This window comes from Taudactylus pleione, unplaced genomic scaffold (genome assembly GCF_031769625.1).
Source record: "Taudactylus pleione unplaced genomic scaffold, aTauple2 ptg000089l, whole genome shotgun sequence".
Taxonomy (NCBI): Eukaryota; Metazoa; Chordata; class Amphibia; order Anura; family Myobatrachidae; genus Taudactylus; species Taudactylus pleione.
This window is the reverse complement of record NW_028284491.1, coordinates 163,715-184,100: the sequence shown is the minus strand read 5'-3', so window position 1 is coordinate 184,100 and position 20,386 is coordinate 163,715. Positions and strand designations below refer to the sequence as shown.

At 45.1% G+C, this 20,386-nt stretch overlaps 1 protein-coding gene across 2 annotated transcripts; it reads right to left on the bottom strand.

The window, feature by feature from the left end:
• Nucleotides 1-1,828: 1,828 nt before the first annotated feature.
• LOC148527264 (mitochondrial ornithine transporter 1-like) lies at nt 1,829-20,167 on the bottom strand. Of its 2 annotated transcripts, XM_088469226.1 has the most exons (8): nt 20,102-20,126; nt 19,113-19,151; nt 11,753-11,829; nt 11,387-11,645; nt 10,308-10,445; nt 9,144-9,316; nt 6,765-6,923; nt 1,829-2,235 (listed from the first exon to the last, which is right to left on the bottom strand). In XM_088469226.1, the coding sequence occupies exons 3-8, from the start codon at nt 11,805-11,807 to the stop codon at nt 2,111-2,113; spliced, it is 909 nt and encodes a 302-aa protein (XP_088325352.1). In that variant the 5' UTR covers nt 11,808-11,829; nt 19,113-19,151; nt 20,102-20,126; the 3' UTR covers nt 1,829-2,110. The 2 variants fall into 2 exon arrangements, with proteins under 2 accessions (XP_088325352.1, XP_088325350.1); XM_088469224.1 differs by lacking the exon at nt 19,113-19,151 and having other exon boundaries at nt 20,102-20,167.
• Between the last annotated feature and the right edge of the window lie 219 nt (nt 20,168-20,386).

The window sequence follows — 20,386 nt, the reverse complement described above, 5'->3', positions numbered from 1 at the left end:
CGAACAAACGATTTTCGGCCGCACTGACTGGTTCGCGCATGCGTATTACGATCCGTACGCATGCGCAGTTGGGAAAACATCGCTCCGAACGAACGAGCGGCCGCTTACGAGTGGCTCTGAATCAGGCCCCAAGAGCCTTATTATGAGACCTTGACAAATACTCTGGTCCAAACAGGTCTGCATGTGACAGACTAGAATAGCCCAGAGACTTAGGTACTAGTTCTGATAATGATAAGCCTGCTCTGGTGAACCATTTTGCCATTCTAGATTTAGTTAAACTGTTAAATGCTTGGCCTACAATAATGTAGCCCATCTGATCGCTTGTAGAAGGGAGTTAGAACGTGTATCCAGGGAGCAGACAGATTATATTATCCTTCCTTTTCTGCCTGATCAAGGACATATAGCAGAGGACCTGCCGCCAATTGAATTGAAACATTGGCCCTGATTCAGACCCACTCGCGAGCGGCTGTCCGCTCGCAAGTGGGTCGATGTTCTGCACTGAGCATGCGCACGACGGAGGGAGCTCCGTCGTGCGCATGCGCCAGACGCGACGAGCGAAGGAAAGTCCTTCGCTCGTTGTGTCTGATCAAAGGGGGCGTGCGGTCGATGTTGATTGACAGCACGCCCCCTTTGGTGGGCGTGCCTCCCTGACAGGGCGTTCCCACGGGAACGCCTCCCGTCAGAAGCCGGCCCACTGACATCACTAGTGATGTCAGTGGGAGTGATTTTGGCTCTGATAGAGCCAAAATCACTCCGGAGCTTGCGGTTGAAAACCTCAACCGCAGGCTCCGGCTCGCAGTTTCGATGGTCGCGATGGTCAAGACCATCGCGGCCATCAAACTGCATGCTCGTATAGGCTGTGGGTGGTGACCCACAGCTATACGAGTGTCCAGGAGGACGCTCCATTTTTTAGGAGGGCGGCCCTCATTCAGAGCGTGCGCTCTGCTCAGAGCGTACGGCTCTGAATGAGGGCCATTATCCGGGAGTGCTGAGGCCAGGGTCTGCGTCAGCGGACGTAGATTTCCTGGCCTCGCAGGCTGAAGCTTGCTCAGACTGGCCCCTGCTGTTGCCATCTACGGAAGCTACACTGCTGTCAGGAGGCATCTGCTTCCTATAGACACCTCTTGCAGAATTTTAATATTTGCGACTGTGCAATACCGGCCGGACCTGAATCTGGCCTCATATCAGGGAATTTTGTGCCTGATTTAGAGTTGTGCGCAAACCCGATGGATTGTGTACACCTCCGATGGTGGCCGATCGGCGCATGTGCAGGATCTGTACTGTGCATGTGCTAGTAAGTATCTGCTAGATCGCTCACAGTGCACCCTAAGCCGCAGCATCTCAAACTTGTTTGGGGGCCGGGAACGGGCAGATACGCCCAGCATCACAAAAAATGGGGGCGTAGGCCCTGTTTTCTCCTTCACTGGCCCTGGCTGTGTAAAAACATCGGCCATCCTGAGTAACCGGAGGATTACTCAGATGATCAATGGTCACACCAGTGATCCTATGGCTGCGTCCTTGATCAGCGGATAAAGAGGGGCAAGGATGGGCAGAGTGGGCGACAGACTGAGGTACCCTGGGTTCTTTTACTGGCTATACATTATCTCCCCATTGAAATGACACATCAGTTCTATATGCATTTTCTCTGTACTCCCCGTGGCTGACCAGGTTTGCTACATAGAAGGTAATAGGAAGAAGTGTTTGCAGAACAGTATAATTAAGCTCGACTCAAACTGCGATTAACCTTTATTTTATGGATGTCTGTGGTGCATATGAGGTATCCTGAGACTTTTATCTGGTGCCCAGTTTCCTTACCAGCCTTCATAGAACTGTATTGCATGGCATCCTTGTTCCTTAAATGAGATCCTGGTGCCGATCACTTATATATAACATACATACTGCACCTCTCACAAGGACAGCACTATTTATACCATAGTAGACTCCAATACCTAAAGTATTGTTTGATAGCTATTAACAGACACAACAATGGTGGTCAGCAGCAGGTGTCAGCTCTAACATGAGCGACACATACAGTATAGTGTTCATTGTGTGCAGCACTGCCACATACCCCTGAGATGATGCACAACATGTAGACAAGCTGAGCCGACGGTCAATACGAGTCCATCTGCTGCATCAAGAATTTCCTGCTGTACTCGTAGGCTAGGAACAGAGCACCATTGGCTGGGAATGCACGGATCAGTGTAGGCTTCAGCCCCGAATACAGCATGATGATTCCTGTAAGGTAAAGATACATTATTATAAGATGAGGAGGTCCAAACCATGCTGAAGACATTTAGAACACTAATGGACTGAGCAGGCCCACCTCCCCGGCCCATCAGCACCTGGTTCAATACTATTTCAATTGTTCTAACTGTTGACGTGGTGAGAACCATTCCAGTGCTGGTAGTGGAGAGTTCTTCCAGCGTCCCTGGCAGGAACCTGACATGTTGGCTAATAAGCATCATGATCATAGATTATCTTCAAATGTACATATTTACTAATTGTATATAATGTTTACCTAGGTTGCTGTGTCTGATGGTTGTCCCATCGCTGCATGCTCATTTGATTGACAGCCCCAATGCTCATGCAGTCAGTACCTGTGAGTGCAACCAGCGGCAACATCTATGCCACATCATACCTTACATTAAACACCAAACATCAACCGAGATTGCAGCATTTACAGCCTGGACTGATACAACATTGAGATTATTGTTTTACACAGTGAACGGGGCGTCATTAGGTATTAGCACTTACATAGGCCTAGGCCCAACAAAGGTCTACTTAGAAGAAGTACTGAAAGTGCAGCATGCTCTTAAAAACCAGTCTATAGCAAATGACGGAGCAAACTCCAAAAACCCACCAGACTAACAGGACTTGCTCCTAGCAGTGCAGTGCACAAATTAATGAGGGGTCCATATGTGCTCAGCTAGTGTCCGATTGGCTGGAGCATGGGAAAACTGCTCTGACTGGCTGTCCATGTCCAAATCAATGCAGTCTATCATCATCACAGCTCTGCTAGAATCAAGTTGCTTCTCTCTATTGTGACTGCTTATATTTCCCTATGGACTACTTCAGGAAGAAGATGATTCGCTTATAAGGTGTTCTATTCTAACTAAAATGTCTTTAAAGTTATTTGCTAGCACGTCCAAGCAGTCAATGGCAGCTAGGACTTTCATATTATGGACTTCTAACTCTCAACCTGCCTGGCACCTACTACCAGGGGTGCCAGGATGAACCCCAGTGCTAATCAGCACTTGCCCAGGTAGGCGGTGTTGATACCATGTAATTTATGGTGGTATGGGTTTTTTATATACATAAAACTGCAATAATATTTGACTGACAATGCTGAGAAGATGTACACGGCTATAGAACATTTGTTTATGTGCTCTTCACAAGCCCTGTGTGTAACTTATGTTCCAGATCCAGGAACAAACAAATCTGACGTAACTACATATTTCTACACTTGCCTCTGGTTACCAACGCTATAATTTCTGCAGTCAAGAACATTTTTAAATGCAACTATTAATTTACATAAACAGTATAGAGTACTTGCAAGATGAATGCATGATTAAGAGGCAAATCAGTAGTAACTATAATCATCTTTGGATTTTAGCAGTGTAGTGTAATTACTCATCAAATCTGTATCTCATCTTGTATGATCACAGAATCATATTTATAAACCATCTCTAAACTGAAAATGTTTCTTTCATATCCCATTATTTAAACAAATGAATGATATATTATATGCTTGGAATAAAGTTCTCCACAACTTTGTCTTAAGTTACCCACATAAACACACAACTGTTTCTCATGATGCGATCATACTAAACCAAAATAAACAAGATCTTAATTAAAAAGATCTTTCAGAAATATGGTCATTCAAGTCTGAAAATCTTCATGGCCCAGTACCTGAATAATTGTATCACTGTGTGTGAGCAGACTGAATGATCATAATGTAATGCTTGCTTTTCTGTGCACTCTCAGAGGGGGATATGTAGTATCAGGCCTTGCAGAGAGATAAAGTGGGGAGACATAAAGTACCAACCAATCAAGCTCCTGTCACTTTACAGGCTGTGTTTGAAAATTGACAGTTAGGAGCTGATTGCTTGGTGCTTTATCTCTCTACAAACTTTGATCTCTCCTTTTTCGGTGTCTGTATATTGAGATAAAGACCCAGGACACCCATGTCACTAAACTTTTCCAAAGATCTAAAAACCATCCCATACTGCAACTTAGATCCCAAATAAGGATAAACAGAAATTGAAGAGTATACCCCTAATAGACCTATTAGTTTGGGTTCATTAGGAGGAAAAGTTATGGGAAAAGAAGAATTGTGAGTTGGGGGAACAAAATGGGATCTGTCTTGGAAAAGCCAGGAGGCATGGGAGCCATAAACCAAGGTGATCATTTTTGCTGGCTGTTGTCTGGAATTACAGGACATTTGTTAGTAACAAACATCATGTACTTAATATCTGTACGAGGTCTCCAGCTCATGCGGGCGTATTGGGTGGCTGATAACCTCATTTTGCTGTTGCTTTTAAGTTTTGAGATGGCAAACCTGGAGGACCACTGTGACACGTAGTTTTCTCTGTCCAAAATAACTACTCCATGCTCGCAGCTGTCTAAGGGGGTCTGTTTACTAATCCTTGGATGGAGATACAGTGGACGGAGATAATGTACCAGCCAACCAGCTCCTAACTGTCATTTTTCAAACACAGCCTGTGACATAGCAGTTAGGAACTGATTGGCTGGTAGTTTATCACTTTTCAATTTATCTACATCCAAGGCTTAGTAAATAGACCCCTTAAATCTATCCTGTTTCTTATCATCTTAATGATTCCCGGTGGCAAAAAACTAAAAGGGATTGGGAAACGTAAAATGTAGCAGATCTAATTGTGCACCAGGAGAAAGCAATATCCCGGGGGATATTTGATTGTTGCTAAAAATGCAATACATATGCCTGATGTCTTGTATAACGTTGGGTGCATGCACAGCATACAGCCATTATCCCTGCAGTGTTTCAATACAGGACCCAATAAACTTAAATTGAGTGCTGCTGCTGTAAGCTCTGATGTATTGGATCTCTTCATGGGAGGGGCCTTCTCCATTCTAAAATAGATTGGAGGAGTTGTTGTTGACAGATTAAGACCCTTGCCTGCCAGAGACAGGTGTAATGGCTCTTGCCACTTGCAAGGGGCCAGATCCCATGTTGGAACGTTAATGCTGCACTAATGGCCACTGGAGCAGAGATAGGCTCATTGCTAAACAAGTCTATCTCAACCAGCAACACATAAAGCACCTCCTGGTAACAGGGGACTGCTGTGGGTAATACCTCCTCTTATGAACACAGAGCGGTAACAACATAGAATAGAAGAACATTTTACATAGAGGGGAGCAGGTTGACAACGCTTCAGTCATGGCTGTGTTAGGCTAGTTATTAAAGCAGATATATCACCTAGAGTAGAGAATATATCGCCTAGAGTGGAGGCTATATCGCCTAGAGTGGAGGCTATATCGCCTAGAGTGGAGGCTATATCGCCTAGAGTGGAAGCTATATCGCCTAGAGTGGAGGCTATATCGCCTAGAGTGGAAGCTATATCGCCTAGAGTGGAGGCTATATCGCCTAGAGAATTAAAAGATCAGGTGCTTGTGCCCGATGTTTTAATTCCATCCACCTCTGAATCAGGTCCATAACCTGAGGAGGCCTCCAGGAACTAGCAATGTAAGAAAGACTATATATCGCCACCTACTGGATGCAGAAGATTTTCACTAGGTATATGTACTATCTGTATGGCACTAGCCTCATATTCCAGTATACAAGTCATTATGGGAAGGATGTATCAAAGTAAAATATGCAGTAAAACCCCTAAAAACTGTAAATCAGCTGCGTTCCTGCGGCACGGCAGCCCCAATGAATTCTATGGGTTTCCTGTAGCTGACATACAATGGTTGTATCTATTTTCTAAATTGAATCAACTCACAAGAGAGGCGTACCATTTCCCCAGTGACATAACTTCTTACACTGAGCCATCGCAAAGGGCTCCCATGTGTGTAAGCCAGGGGTGCACTACTATTCTGTGTTTATTGGAAGTTCCACTAAACTGATTATGTAAATGATAATACTGTTAAAGCAATTTAATTCAGCTTATATAGACCAATAGTCTGTTCCTCTCTATGAACAATGTACTATGGGGCTGATTCACTACCATACGCAACTGCGATTACGCACGCAATGGCCGATTGTTGCGTTCTGCGCATGCGTAGGCAACGCAGTGCGCGAACTAGCCACTGTGATCAGGAGTGCGATCGCAATGACTACATATACCCATCGCAGAGTGATTAACACGACGTGCCGTTTGTGGGTGGTGACAGGGGGGCTGGTCGGGCGAACGCAGGCGTGCCAGTGCATTTCAACGCCGTTGCAAGGGCGTGCATAAATTATCCACTATGATGGCCTGCGCAGCCTGAAGCCTGATAGTGTGCGATGAAATTAGCAATTTCTGAGTAAGGTCAGAGCTTGTGCAAGTGTGCGTGAGGGTGCGATGGTACTCGATTGTACCGATGGTTTTGTAGTCTTGCTAAACATTACGGATGTGTGGTAAGTAAAGTGGGAATCCTTATGTTATGCTGTGAGGGCATTGCGATCGCAATGGATTAGCATACTATCGCAGTTGAACTGCGTGCGTAATCGCTATTGCATTCGCAGTTGCAATCCGTAACAAATCAGGCCCTATCTCCCTTGTAATATTTCAAAACACTCATACCTTCATTCTTTACAATGCTCAAGAACGTTCCCATGAAGCCTGCTTGTTTTCCTGTGATGGAAAGCACCTGGATCCTGGATTTAACACAGTCCACGGGATATACAGCCAGCCACAGAGCAATTCCCCCAAAGCCACCACTTGTCATAAGGGCAATTGGACCTTGGGAGTAAAGGAGACACTATAACGCACATATAAATGTGATTTGGAAATTAAGCTGGTAATACAACTTTCTTTCAAAGAATAATCAAAAAGGACAGTGAAAATATAGGGAACTACAAGTAAAGGCGCTATGTACTAAACAAAGGAGCATATCAGCAAGACGTCATTGAGGCAGAGATGCACATGTACACCGGCAAGTGTACACCTCACATCTACAATTGTTTGAGCGCTGCAGCATATTATCTCCAGTGGATTAGGACAACCCGACCATCTATCCTGCGGCAGTACGGGACATTGTAAAAGAAACATCTGTTTCCCCGCTGATATGCTCCTTTAATATCACAGCACCAACATCAGCTACACAGCAATGCAAACTGTCTGTCTATCTTCCTTGCTGGGCCGCCAGCAATGGTCCAGGTGCTCCTTCTTTGGAAGTGGAAGTGTACTATATGTGCTTTACCTTTACTAATGTGAGTAACTCTATTATAATCCAGCGGGGCTACTTTGAATTGATATCATACTTACTTGGCTATTAAGCTACAGTAGACAGTACATGCAAGAATTTGGACCTATATCCTCCGCAACCACATATGTTCAACTGCAACATTGTAGATGTTAAGAGGTTATAGCTACACATTTGGTCAATACACCAGCTACATAGTATTTCATGTGCTATGTTTTAAAATCCTTTGAGCTGAACTATCATTTTTTATCTAATTTTTGTATGTTATTGTAATTGTATTAAATCTGCATGTTTCTTACATATATTGTTAGCTAAAACTATTTTTAATATAATACATTTGAGCCCCATTTATTCACATAATAGAGAGCGGATGGTGTGATATCAACACAATTTAAATTAATTTAATAAAGTGGAACTAGCGCAGCGGTAATTTTAGTTTTTTGGTTTGTGTCTTCTTTTTTGGAGTATTAGCCCCCACACCTCCCTTCCTCTCTGTTAACAACACTAACATCTCATCCTTTATTACTCTCTCTCCTTCAATCCCCATTCAGACCCTCTCCCAATGCTGCAGTTTCCAACTTCGCAACATATCCAGGATCATCTGACCCTTCCTCACCCTATATGCAACCAAAACACTCCTCCACTCTCATTATCTCTTGCCTTGAACACTACAACCTCTCATCCATCTGTCCCTCTACAATCCATACTTAATGCTGCTGATCATCTCATTTTGCTCCGCCTGTCCTCCCTTTCTGACAATTGCCCACTGACTCTTTATAAACTACCAAATCTGGCTGAAACTCCTCATCCACACTTATAAAGCCCTCAGCGACTATTCTCTCCCTACATCTCCAACCTCATATGCATCCACAAGCTCTCCCGCCCTCTTCTCTCTTCCAGCGATCCCTAGAAGACTATCCACCAGTCTCCAAGGCTTGAAATGTTCTCTAGAATTTTTTTTTCCCATCAAAGCCTATTAGACCTCTCCTACCTCCCCCCAAACCTACTTATCCACTCTGTATCACACTGATTTGTGTCCACCCCATTTGGAGTAAGCTCTCACAGACAGGTTCCTCAGATCTCCTACCTACTCTATCTTATCCATCTGCTCACGTCAGTCAAGCGCCTTCTGCCTGCCTCTACGTCTCCTCCTACGCATCTCGTGGGTATGTAGTCATTATATCAACAACGGAATGTCGATAGGGAACATGTCGATATGGTCATTATGTCAGCATTGTGAATGTCAACAGTACAAACGCTTGTGCATGTCAACATAACTTCCATGTTGACATTCAGAATGTGAACATTGTATACCACACCCCATCTCATGCTCTGTATAGTGCACCTTTGTTCCTGCACTGTAGCTTGTCTGACGTTGCTATATGTACCTAGTTTAATGCCATAGGATGGAGGTTCCCAAGCTAGGTCCTCAAGGCACCCTAACAGTCCAGGTTTTAAGGATATCCATGCTTGACTACAGGTGACTTAATAAGTCAGTCAATTTGATTTAAACACCTGTGCTCAACCATGGATATGTCTAAAACCTGAACTGTTGGGGAGCCTTGAGGACCGCATTTGGGAACCTCTGCCATAGGGGGTTTAGGCATCCCCTAGATATCACATTTACATCTGGTGCTAACATTGCCAAAATGGTAGGTTTTAAACAATAGTTTTTGTGTATCATGCTCCATATAAGTATTGTTATTATGTATCTACAATACAAGATCTTTATAGCACCTGAATATTATAATACTCACCAAGCTCATCTTTTGATTTCCCCTGTGAAGCAAAAAAAGACCTGCTCAGTTCATAGCCACCGAAGAAGAAGAAATACCCTGGCATTTCCCTGCATATTGTGCTGGTCAGGCCCTGATAGAAGCCGAAGGGACCTTCACGCTGTACAATGTCTTTCACCACTGACCACGCTGTACTGACACAAAGAGACATTACATTCACGATGGAGAATCCTATGCACAAAACTAAAGACATGACACTAAGATTTAATGATTCTGTATTTGGAAGATGTCTGATCAAGTTCCATATGGCCATATAAGTAAACACTTTCATTTATATGGGATCACAGCTATATAATCACTGGCTCTGTCTGAGTATGTAAGTCAGCTAACTCATTAAGCAGGGGAACAGGCTTTGGGTGCAGTTTCCGTTATTGTATAAATGACCAATAAGAAAAAGTTATTGTCCTTATTAATTCCTGTCTTTAGGACAGCTGGCGACTGAATGTGCCAGGAACAGAACCAGAAATCAGGCAGGCTAATAGGGGGCAATCCAATTATCCATGCTGCTGGCTTAGGAAAGCTCGTAACAGCGGCAAAATCATCACTCGTTTTACCTCGTACACCCATAGAGGTGCACAGCAGAATGAGCAACGTTGCTCTCCTGTAATTATCTGTGAGTATACCTAGCATATCAGTGAATTAATGCCATTGCTTGTAGAAGGAAGATTTTAGGAGAGATATAGGTTTACATAAGTACACATAAGTACAAGTATGGGCTCCGAATATGTAGGATGAGCTACTCAATACATTGAGTCCTAAGTGTAAAGGGGCACATCCACTAGCAGACTGTAAAACAACTGTACGATTACAGTCGTTTCACAGTCTGTGCTGTGCCTACACTGTACGATCAGTCGTTCAGTGCAGGCACCCTCCCTCATCCCCGAACATGGACAATCTGTCGCTATCGGCAGATTGACCAGCATGTTCGGACGATGATAAGATGTCAAAAACGACCAGTGGGAGCGCGCATCTCTGGTCGTTTTCGACATTTTAATGATCGATTTGCGGAACGACTAATGAACGATTGAATGATAGCGATATTGTTCAATCGCTCATTTTAAGCTGGTAGTGGATGTGCGCCTTAACATGATTTCTTCATTGTCAATATATTTGATCCAAACTTACTTATGTCCTTGTGCTAGCTTGCCAGACACCTTCAACTCATGCATGGCTTGCAGTCGGCATTTCACCAGCTCCGTTGGGCACAGAACTATGGCGGAAAAAATACTAGCAACTGAGCCTGCTGCTGCATTCTGGAGATCACTGCAAACAATCACAAGTACTATATCAATAATATATTTTACAACGTTCCTTCCATAAGTAGAGATAGCATTAATCCAAATGCTACATGTAAAACCTACTGCACAAAACATTGTATTGTATAATGGGGATGTAGTCGGCATCCCAGCAGTCGTTGTGTGTCGGCAGTCAGAATGCCGGACGCTGGAATCCTGACAACAGTCGGAATCCCGGGTCCAGAATCCTGACCCCTGATAACACGACAGCAAGTATAATGGTGGGTACACACTGGGCGATATTACTGAGCGACTGCACGATTACGACATCGTAATCGTGCAATCGCTCAGTAATCGTGCACAAATCATGCACTTCTATGTCGGAAACGACCAGCGATGCGCACTCCTGCTGGTCGTTTCCGACATTGTCCATCGCCTGAACATGCAGCACAACCTGACGGCCTCGTCAGGTTGCTGCATGTCAGGGAATGGGGGGAGAGAGCCCGGCGCTGAATGACATCGTTAATGATATCGTTCAGCGGGTGTGCTCAATGTCACGAACAACATTGAGCACAGCCTGCCGGGGACACACTACACGATATCGCTCAGGGAGCACCTTAAAGGTTAGGGTTATTCACTAGGGTAAGGGTTAGGCTGCGGGGGGAATTAGGGTTAGGCTGCGGGAAAGGTGGGTTAGGATACTTACCTAATTCTTTCGAGATTCTGACTGCGGGGAAGCAGCTGTCGGTATTTGGACCGTCTGAATCCCGTAGCCAACCCGTATAATGTACAGTGCACTGCTGCACTGTGTATATAAAGGGTATACATTTCAGATGAAGACATTCTAATGTTGACATTATGAATTTCGACATGGTTACTGTCGACCCTCTGACCAGATACAGTATACATACTTTCTATTTTTATATATATGGCAATTTCTTCTCATGAAGGCACCACTCTCTGACTCACCTTAGTGTTGCATGTTTGTCTAATCCAGCAATATACCTCACAATCCTCTGACAGAAGCCATAGCTCATGAAGAGTACTGAGTTTTCAGCTATATTTGCCATAAGCGCTGGGCTGGTTCCTTTGTAGAAGCCTCGGAACCCCACATGATTGTACGTTGTCACTGCACAGTCTATAAGGCCTCTATACAGGTTAGGGAACGTCTGCATTTTCACTTTGGCGGTGTCAAACGGTTGTCCAGTTAGAACGCATGCTGTTCCACCTTGATAGAGATTATTTAATGGTAATTAAAGACAACAGCACAGACAGCTTGTATTTTTGTCCTGAAATCGATATATTGTAGCTGTTACAGTGATACAAGTGACTTACCTGCAGCTCCAGCAGTGAGATCTATTGCAGCTTGTATGGCCGAATTTGGCGACATGTTTTGCTTGGTTTGTCTCTATCTAAAAGCAAAAATAACAAGATTATCAACTTTAACTAACCAGACAGGCAAAGTAAGAATGTTTTCTTTATTAAAAGTTTTTCTCCACCTGTGGGAGTACCTCTGCTGGAAGACTTTGGTAACAGACTATAAACCATGCAATGTGTGTAAAAATGCCAGCTGGCGCCAGATAAATGCTTGCAGTAGTTTTCGAAACCTGGACCCTCCGGTCAGTTTTCCTATACATTATGGTACCACAGGTCCTCAGTAACAGTAGATATGAGTCATTCTACACTGAGCAAGATGTAATTGAAAGCCTATTGGTAATCAACTTTATTAGTATAGATGACAGAGTAAGTATTTTGGGTTAGTACATATAGGGGATTAGTGGGTATGGCACCAGATTGTTATATTCAAGTGTAGACACCCTTAAGGAGGAAACACCAAGGAAAATCATAGCCAACAGGCTATTTTTAGACATAGTGCAGTATCCAATTTGTCGGAATATTATTTTGGGGCAGAAAATGGGGATTTTTTTCGCCGATAGTTAATTCCCGTTTTTGCCGATGTTTTTTCCCCCCCATATCCTATTATTTTGGACGAAAAAATAGGACATTTCGGGTGAAAACACATAGGATCCGTGATGAGCTCATAGACATATGTGTTCTCACCACTGCAGTGGTAAAAATAAAATATAATTTTTCGTGAATTCTTTTTCGGGACACATTAGGTCCTGAAAACAAAAACCACGATTAGTACTGGCATCAGGCGGCACTTTGGGGCTAATTGGATAGCCTCGCAGGGATCCATTGGCAGCACTACTTTAGCGAGGCTAATTGGATACCGTCTTAATTCCAACAATATAAAATTTGGGAATTTGGGAAGCACTTCCAAGACTGTTTCCTTAATACTGCAGTGTACACCTTATGCCCATATAATATCCTATATTTAGTATATTGTTTTTCGTGATATTTTACTTATAATGCAAAACAATACAGATGTATAATCAGTTTCCTCTAATTAGAAAATTATAGCACTAAATATGAACTGGTTATAAAAATTCCCTCTCACTTGGATATAAGTGTTGATGCACAGGAGATACTTGGGAGCTGCAAATATAATTTCTATCATTATTACCGTCAAGTTTCTAGTTTCCATAAAATGGTATTAAACCGGTGTCAGATAAACACCCTATGAAAACTACTACTACTACTACTACTACTACTACTTTAGTCATGTACATTTAAGGAGGCTGGTGGAGACTTCACTGATCGCTCTAAAGCAGATGTTTTCAATCTTCTTCTACATTGGATCCGGGATGATCTGGGCCAGATGTTGTACCCATAGGCTTAGTTTTAAATTAAATTAAGCAATCAATTGTAATACGGTCTGGAAAAATCCCTTCTTTGCTTTATATAAGACAGTATAACTATTAGGACTTATGGTAAATGTGTAACATAACATGAAAATATCAATAATTAACTTAACATTTCGCCGGGTACAACAGTTTTGGTGAATCAGAATAATCTGTCCAGGACTTTAACCACATTTGTAGTGCACCCTTCAAAACAAGAACCCCTGCCTCCCTGAGCAAGAAACAAGCTATGTATGCAGTCTTCCATGGAACAATGGACAATTGTGAAGATCTCCAGGCCACCTACAGTACTACACAGAAAGTACATACTGTACAACAAAGTATCTTATCTGATGAGAGCACCAAAGGTAACTTATCCTATATTGGCGAGTTGTTTGAGATCAGAAAACTGCAACAATGGAAATATAATAAATACACATATTTCTGAAATTGAAGGGCAAAGTAATCTTGTTGGGATATGCCCAAGGCTTAAAGTACGTACACACTAGACGACTCGCGAAAGATGCAATGTCGTCAACGATTTCCCTTGAACTCCCCCGGCAACTCCCCTGCACTCCCTGACAAACGACATGTTACATAAACTGTCCAATCTGACAAACGATCTGACCAATGACCTGAATCTTGTTAACGAGATTGGCAGATCTTGTGTCAGGAAGCGGCTTGGGATCCGTCGCTACCCACCGTTGCACCGGCGTCCTTGAGCTTAGGTGTTGGAGGTGAGTGGTGGGCTGAGTATTCTCCCCGGGGTCTGCTAGGGCTTTGATGCGTGCGTCCTGGTTCCCATGGTGGCGGGCATGGGTGCAGCCATGTTGGTCCGTATCACCTGACCAGTCTCTCTCAATAATAGTCCTGCGGTCACTCAGCTGATCTTCTGATAGAATGACCAACTACCTAAGGGTATTTAGTCTGACTCCAGGAACAGGAAGCTGCTGCTTCCAGTGATTACTAGCTGTTGCAGCTTTCCAGATTCCACGTTCCTTCCTACCAGTGTTATATCCTAGTGTCTGGATTCGCTCCTAGCTTTATACTATTTATTTCCAGTGACTCCTTCCAGTCCTTCTCAGGATCAGACTCCTCCAGCGATTTCTTCAGTACTTGTGTTTGTGCTGAAACTCCAGCACTAATCAGCGTCTAGTTCTCCTGTGTATATGTCAGCACCTGTCTCTGTGCAGAAACTCCAGTATAACTACTTCTGCACCAGTTCTGCGTCTGGATCACCAGCGTGTGTACTCAGTACAGCATCCGCGTACTGACTCCTAGCGTCATTCTCCTGCACCAGTCCTGCGTCCATATCACCAGCGGGGTACTCAGCACAGCATCCGTGTACTGACTCCTAGTGCTATTCTCCTGCACCTGTGCCTGCGTCCGGATCACCAGCATGTGTACTTACCACAGCATCCGTGTACTGACTCCTAGTGCTATTCTCCTGCTCCAGTCCTATGTCCGGATCACCAGTGCTCTCACATTTCAAGTACCCTTCATTGTAGTCCATATAAAAGTTATATTCTCATCACTCCCAGGTACCTGACCAGAGGGCCGTGACCTGCTCACTTGGTGCAGCGAAACCCAAATCCCAATTGGAGGGGTCACTGGTGAAAACCTTCAAGTGGGTTAGATTTTGTGCCTCTGGTTAGATCTCGCCAACACCTGCGTTTGACCAATAAAGAGGACATCATTACTGACACTCCATCAGTTGCTTCCTAACCACCCTAGCCCCCCGGCTCCCAGACCACCAACTAAGGAATCCCTTGTAGCGGACTGTGACATCTTGCCTGCTGTAGGCAAGATCTGAAGATGCGATGTACGACCCGCGGGGATGCGCATCGGCATTGTGATCATGAGTGGACACTCACGATTGGGACATATTTTGCAAGATTTGTCGTTCCGATGCGTCAAAATCGGGCAAATGGTTCAAAATATCGTCTAGTGTGTACGCACCTTTAGCACTAGAGATCTCAGGCTTTAGAACTTTCTCTTTCACCACCATGTATTATACATTCTAATAATTTTGGAGATGCCTTAGTGGTATTTAAAAATAAAATAAACAAGGCTTCCTTGGGAGGAGAGTCCCCCAATATCTGCCCCGTCCAGGTACATTCTTCAACCAAGGCACCCTTATTTTATACAGGCAGCTTCTTGTAGGAGCAGCACAGCCTCCCCACAGCAGCCTCCCCGTTGGATGCACTAAAACAGATTGATATCTGTATTACCTATAAATAACAGTTTGTTTTTAAGTAGAACTTATCAAATTAGCCTTCAGTCAACTTAAAATAACTGCACCATCTATACATTTATCACTGCAGGTGCGAAGGCATTAAGCAGCAGCAGCTCCTCCACATACCCGGCTATTGCCCTAATAATACGCATTGTATTATTATCCTTTACTTATATGGCGCCACAAGGGTTCCGCAGCGCCTTACAAAGTACATAAACAAATGAGCACACAAGAAAAACAGTTATTAATAGTACACAAATACAGGAGTTATAAAAATTGCTGCATAACAGTGCTGCATGCAGGGTGTCAGCAATCATGTGTTAGGTGCTGTTGTAAATTAAAATATAAGGGAAGAAGGAGCACGTGAGGGAAGAGGGCCCTGCTCGTGAGAGCTTACATTGTAAAGGGGAGGGGCAAACAAACAGCGGCGACACAAGGGCTGGATTGTGAGGAAGGAACTTTGAGTAGTGGGTTAGGATGAGCGCTGGAAAGCTTTGAGGAAGAAAGGGGTCTCAAGACCCAATTTGAAGATTAGGAGCCAGGGAACAATGTTCTCCCTATGGCAAATTATTCAAGTGTCATACCTGTATCCTGAGCCTGCAGCCTAGCCCCGTGACACACGCATGTACCCCATGACACTAATGGGAATGAATGGTCAGAGTACAGGAGCAGACAAGAAAAACAGGAACCCAAGCACATCATAAGAGAGAGCTGACTGCAATTTTGGTCAACAAAGGTTAGCACAGAGGGCCTGATTCAGAGCTGGACGCTCTGACCAGAGCGCTCGCTCTGAATCAGGGCCCTCCTACATGAAAATGGAGCGGCCTCTTGGACGCTCGCATAGCTGTTGGTGACCACCCACAGCTATAGTGAGCATCCATGATGATGGTCGCGATGGTCTTGACCATCGGGCTTGCGACGGAGACCCTGCGGTAGGGTCTTGCTGCCGCAAGCCCTGGAGTGATTTTGGCTCTATCAGAGCCAAAATCACTCCCACTGACATCACTAGTGATGTCAGTGGGGCCGGCTTCAGACGGTAGGCCTTCCCATGGGAACGCCTCCATCTGGCAGCCACGCCCCCGGCATGCCCACCAAAGGGGACGTGCTGTCAATCAACATCGACAGCACGCCCCCTTTGGTGCGAGACCCGGAGCGACGGCTATCCCGTCGCTAGCCGGGTCTCGCGCATGCGCACGACGGAGCTCCCTCCGTTGTGCGCATGCGCAGTAGGGCACCATCAACCCGCTTGCGAGCGTCCTGCGCTCGCGAGCGGGTCTGAATGACCCCCAGTGTAAGAGGGAATTTATTTTTTTTCAGCCTTGTGTATTTAAAAGGGATTTAGGGGCCTATGTACAAGCCGTTTGATACATAAAATTATTCAGAAACTGCAGTTTCTGCATAATTTTATAGATCGATTCGAAGTATTAGCACAAAGAAGGAGATTTCACATACTGTAAATCTCCAGCAAAGTGCTAATTAGCACTGCAGATCGCAGTCCCCATTATTATCAATGGGGATTACGATCTGACCCCTATGTATTAAACTCCAAAAAAGCAAAGCTTTCTGAGTTTAGCCTGCAGATGGTGTAAACCACTGTAAGCCTATGGAGCTCCAGGGGCAGGAGAGAGATCTCTTCTGATCTCTCTCTCGTAGTCCCCGGCCAGTTCCGGAAGCTGACGCTATGCACAGTGGGGGTCATTCAGACCCGCTCGCGAGCGCAGGACGCTCGCAAGCGGGTCGATGTTGCCCCACTGCGCATGCGCACGACGGAGGGAGCTCCGTCGTGCGCATGCGCGAGACCCGGATAGCGACGGGCTCTCCGTCGCTCCGGGTCTCGCACCAAAGGGGGCGTGCTGTCGATGTTGATTGACAGCATGCCCCATTTGGTGGGCGTGGCTACCAGACGGAGGCGTTCCCATGGGAAGCCGATAGAGCCAAAATCACTCCAGGGCTTGCGGCAGCGAGACCCTACCGCAGGGTCTCCGTCGCAAGTCCGATGGTCGCGATGGTCTTGACCATCACGACCATCATCATGAAAACTCGCATAAGCTGTGGGTGGTCACCCACAGCTATGCGAGCGTCCAAGGAGGACGCTCCATTTTCATGGAGGAGGGCCCTGATTCAGAGCGAGCTGTCTGGTCAGAGCGTTCGGCTCTGAATCAGGCCCTGTGTCAGCTTCCCCCGGAGAAGTCTCTCATTTCTGTGAAAGACTTCTCCTAAATGTCGGGGATTTAATACGCGGGGACAGCGGTTACTACAACCGCTGTCCCTGCGAGTTCCCTGTAGTACATAGCCGGGATATTTATACTAAAAATGAAAATATCCCAGGCGAGTTAGGTACATAAAAATCGCTTCTGGTCTGCGATCATTAGTACATAGATCCCTTAAGGCGCGTATCCACTAAATTAGAAAAATGAGCGATTGAACGATTACGACATCTTAATCGTTCAATCGCTCATTAATCATTCATTAATTGTGCAGTAAAATGTTGAAAACAACCAGCGATGTGCGTTCCCGCTGGTCGTTATCGGCATTTGTCATCACCTTAACATGCAGGCCAACCTGTCGATATCGACAGGTTGTGCATGTTCAGGGATGAAGGAGGGGGTGCCAGCACTGAACGGCATATCGTTCAGTCTGGGCACATTGGGCCTGATTCAGAGCCGCTCGTAAGCGGCAGTACGCTCGTTCCGTGCGATGTTCGCCCATCTGCGCATGCGTACGGTTTTTAATACGCATGCGCGAACCAGTCAGTGCGGCCGAAAATCATTTGTTCGCTATATAGCGAATGCCTGCTATTTTTAATGACATGAGGAGGCGTATGTGGGTGGTAATAGGGGAAGGTGCTTGATAACGGGGAGTGGAGATCAGAACGCAGGCGTACTTAAAGGTCAATAATTAATACAGCAGCGTCACTGACCACGTCACTGGGTTATTTTATAGCCAGAACTGCTTGCAAATTTGTGGTAGCAAAAACCAACCACAAGAATAGCGAACAGTTCATACGCTGAGCGATGTACTCGATTAATCTAATAAATAGCGGACATGACGTAGGATGCGAGCGGCCAGGGGGCGTATTTTTCCAAAAAACGACCGCAAGTTTTGTTCGCTCGTTCAGACCTAGAGGCGTGAACAGACCGCAAAGAGCGAACGGTTCATTTGAAAAGCCACCCCTTTTTTCTGGACGAGCGAGCGCTAATTGCGTCCGGCTCTGATTCAGGCCCATTATCCACTGCACAGGATGATGAACGTTTGCACGATTACAATGTTGGTATCATACAATCGTTCCACTCTCGTGTAGTGGATACGCATCTTTAATCTCAAACATAAAAACATGGTATGTACCCCGTCCCTTGCCACTCTCCCCAGGAGTATTGATTGAATAGATAGCTTAACACCATTAAGTCACCAAACAATGAGGAGAATGCACCATAGATGAACTGTACTAGCACAGGGAGGAGAGAGTTGTTCTACCATATTTTACAAAATGAAAATATGTAAAACATATTCTTCAGATTCAATTAATAGGGACTTGAGTCTTGGCTGCATTATTATTATTATCCTTTATTTATATGGCGCCACAAGTGTTCCGCAGCGCCTTACATAGTACATAGAACTAATAGGTGAACAAGAAACAAGTAACTTACAGTACATTACAGTGCAGGACAAGGACACGACTTATATACATTGCTGAAATAGTGATTAAAGCACTCACAATAAGCTGCCGGGAGTTGGCGGTCCCGTGTTAGGTGCCCTAATGGGTAGTAGAGAGTAGAAGAAAATGTAAAGAGAAGCACATGAGGGAAGAGGTCCCTGCTCATGAGAGCTTACATTTACCAGGTGAACCTACAATATGCAGACATGTGCAGGTGTGGAACATTACACCTTCAGTCCCAAAGGATACAATCATACCTCCACTACCTTATACAACATGCATAACAAGAACATAACTAGAACAGCATAAAGCATACTTAAGACACCTTGTAATAGGCATTCTTAAAAAACAGGTTTTCAAGCATTTACAGCTCTCTGCATAACGCACGCAATCTACATACACTGAGTTTCTGAGGTAGTGTGTACAGCCAGGTGGCACTATGATTATATAATTTGCAAGGACGTTGCAGGGTGACTTATTGGGAATGTATGCCCTACCACAGCTGCAATGCGAGGCCTGATGCAAAATTGCAAATGAGAATGGATGGGTACATGTGACTCGGGAGCAGGAGGAGGAGTGACGAGTGAGTGCCAGGCTACAAAAACATGAGGCCCCGGGATGTTACATCAGCCGGCAGTGGCACAGCAAGCAGCCTGAGTGCATAGGAGGACGTACTGACAATGTCACACGTGGGACAACGTACTAGAGCAGAACATAAATGTGCATAATGTCATATCATCACTACAGAGCAGGACATACATATATATATAATGTCGCATCACTACAGAGCAGGACATACATGTATATAATGTCGCATGTGGGACACAGCGCTATAGAGCAGGACATAGATGAATGTCACATGTGGGACACGTTCGTAGACCAGAACATATGGCATGTACATTACATAACAGGACACTGCAGTAGAGAGGAGAAGGTACCCTGCAGGAAGCAATGACCAGGGATAGCATGGCTTTGTAGAAAAAAAACATGTGAAAGATGAGCTGAGGCGCTTGTGTGACCTGATATATAACGTGCAGGGATTCACTCACCGCGGATCGGCACCAGATGACCCTGCCAGGAACAGGCTGTGTGTCCCGCTGCCCCCGCCCCGCCCCATACAGCGCTATAGGAAGAGAGGTATAGCTGCATGTAAGGCCGCTGCTGTGACTGGTCTGCACCTACTGGGGATTCAGCGCTTTATAGAAGGGGAGGCTGTGTGAATCTGATAGGGAGGATATTACACACACAGGTATGAGGCCTCCACATTGCCTGTGCTGTGCCATGTATAACACACCGTGTGCAGGCAGGATACAGGCACCTGCTGCTGGACGTAT

Coding starts and splice junctions, on each gene's coding strand:
- LOC148527264 (XM_088469224.1), bottom strand. CDS start 11,807: ATGTCGCCAAATTCGGCCATACAAGCTGCAATAGATCTCACTGCTGGA. Junction 11,646..11,752: donor TCTCACTGCTGGAGCTGCAG/GTAAGTCACTTG, acceptor ATCTCTATCAAG/GTGGAACAGCATGCGTTCTA. Junction 6,924..9,143: donor GAAATCAAAAGATGAGCTTG/GTGAGTATTATA, acceptor TTTACTCCCAAG/GTCCAATTGCCCTTATGACA.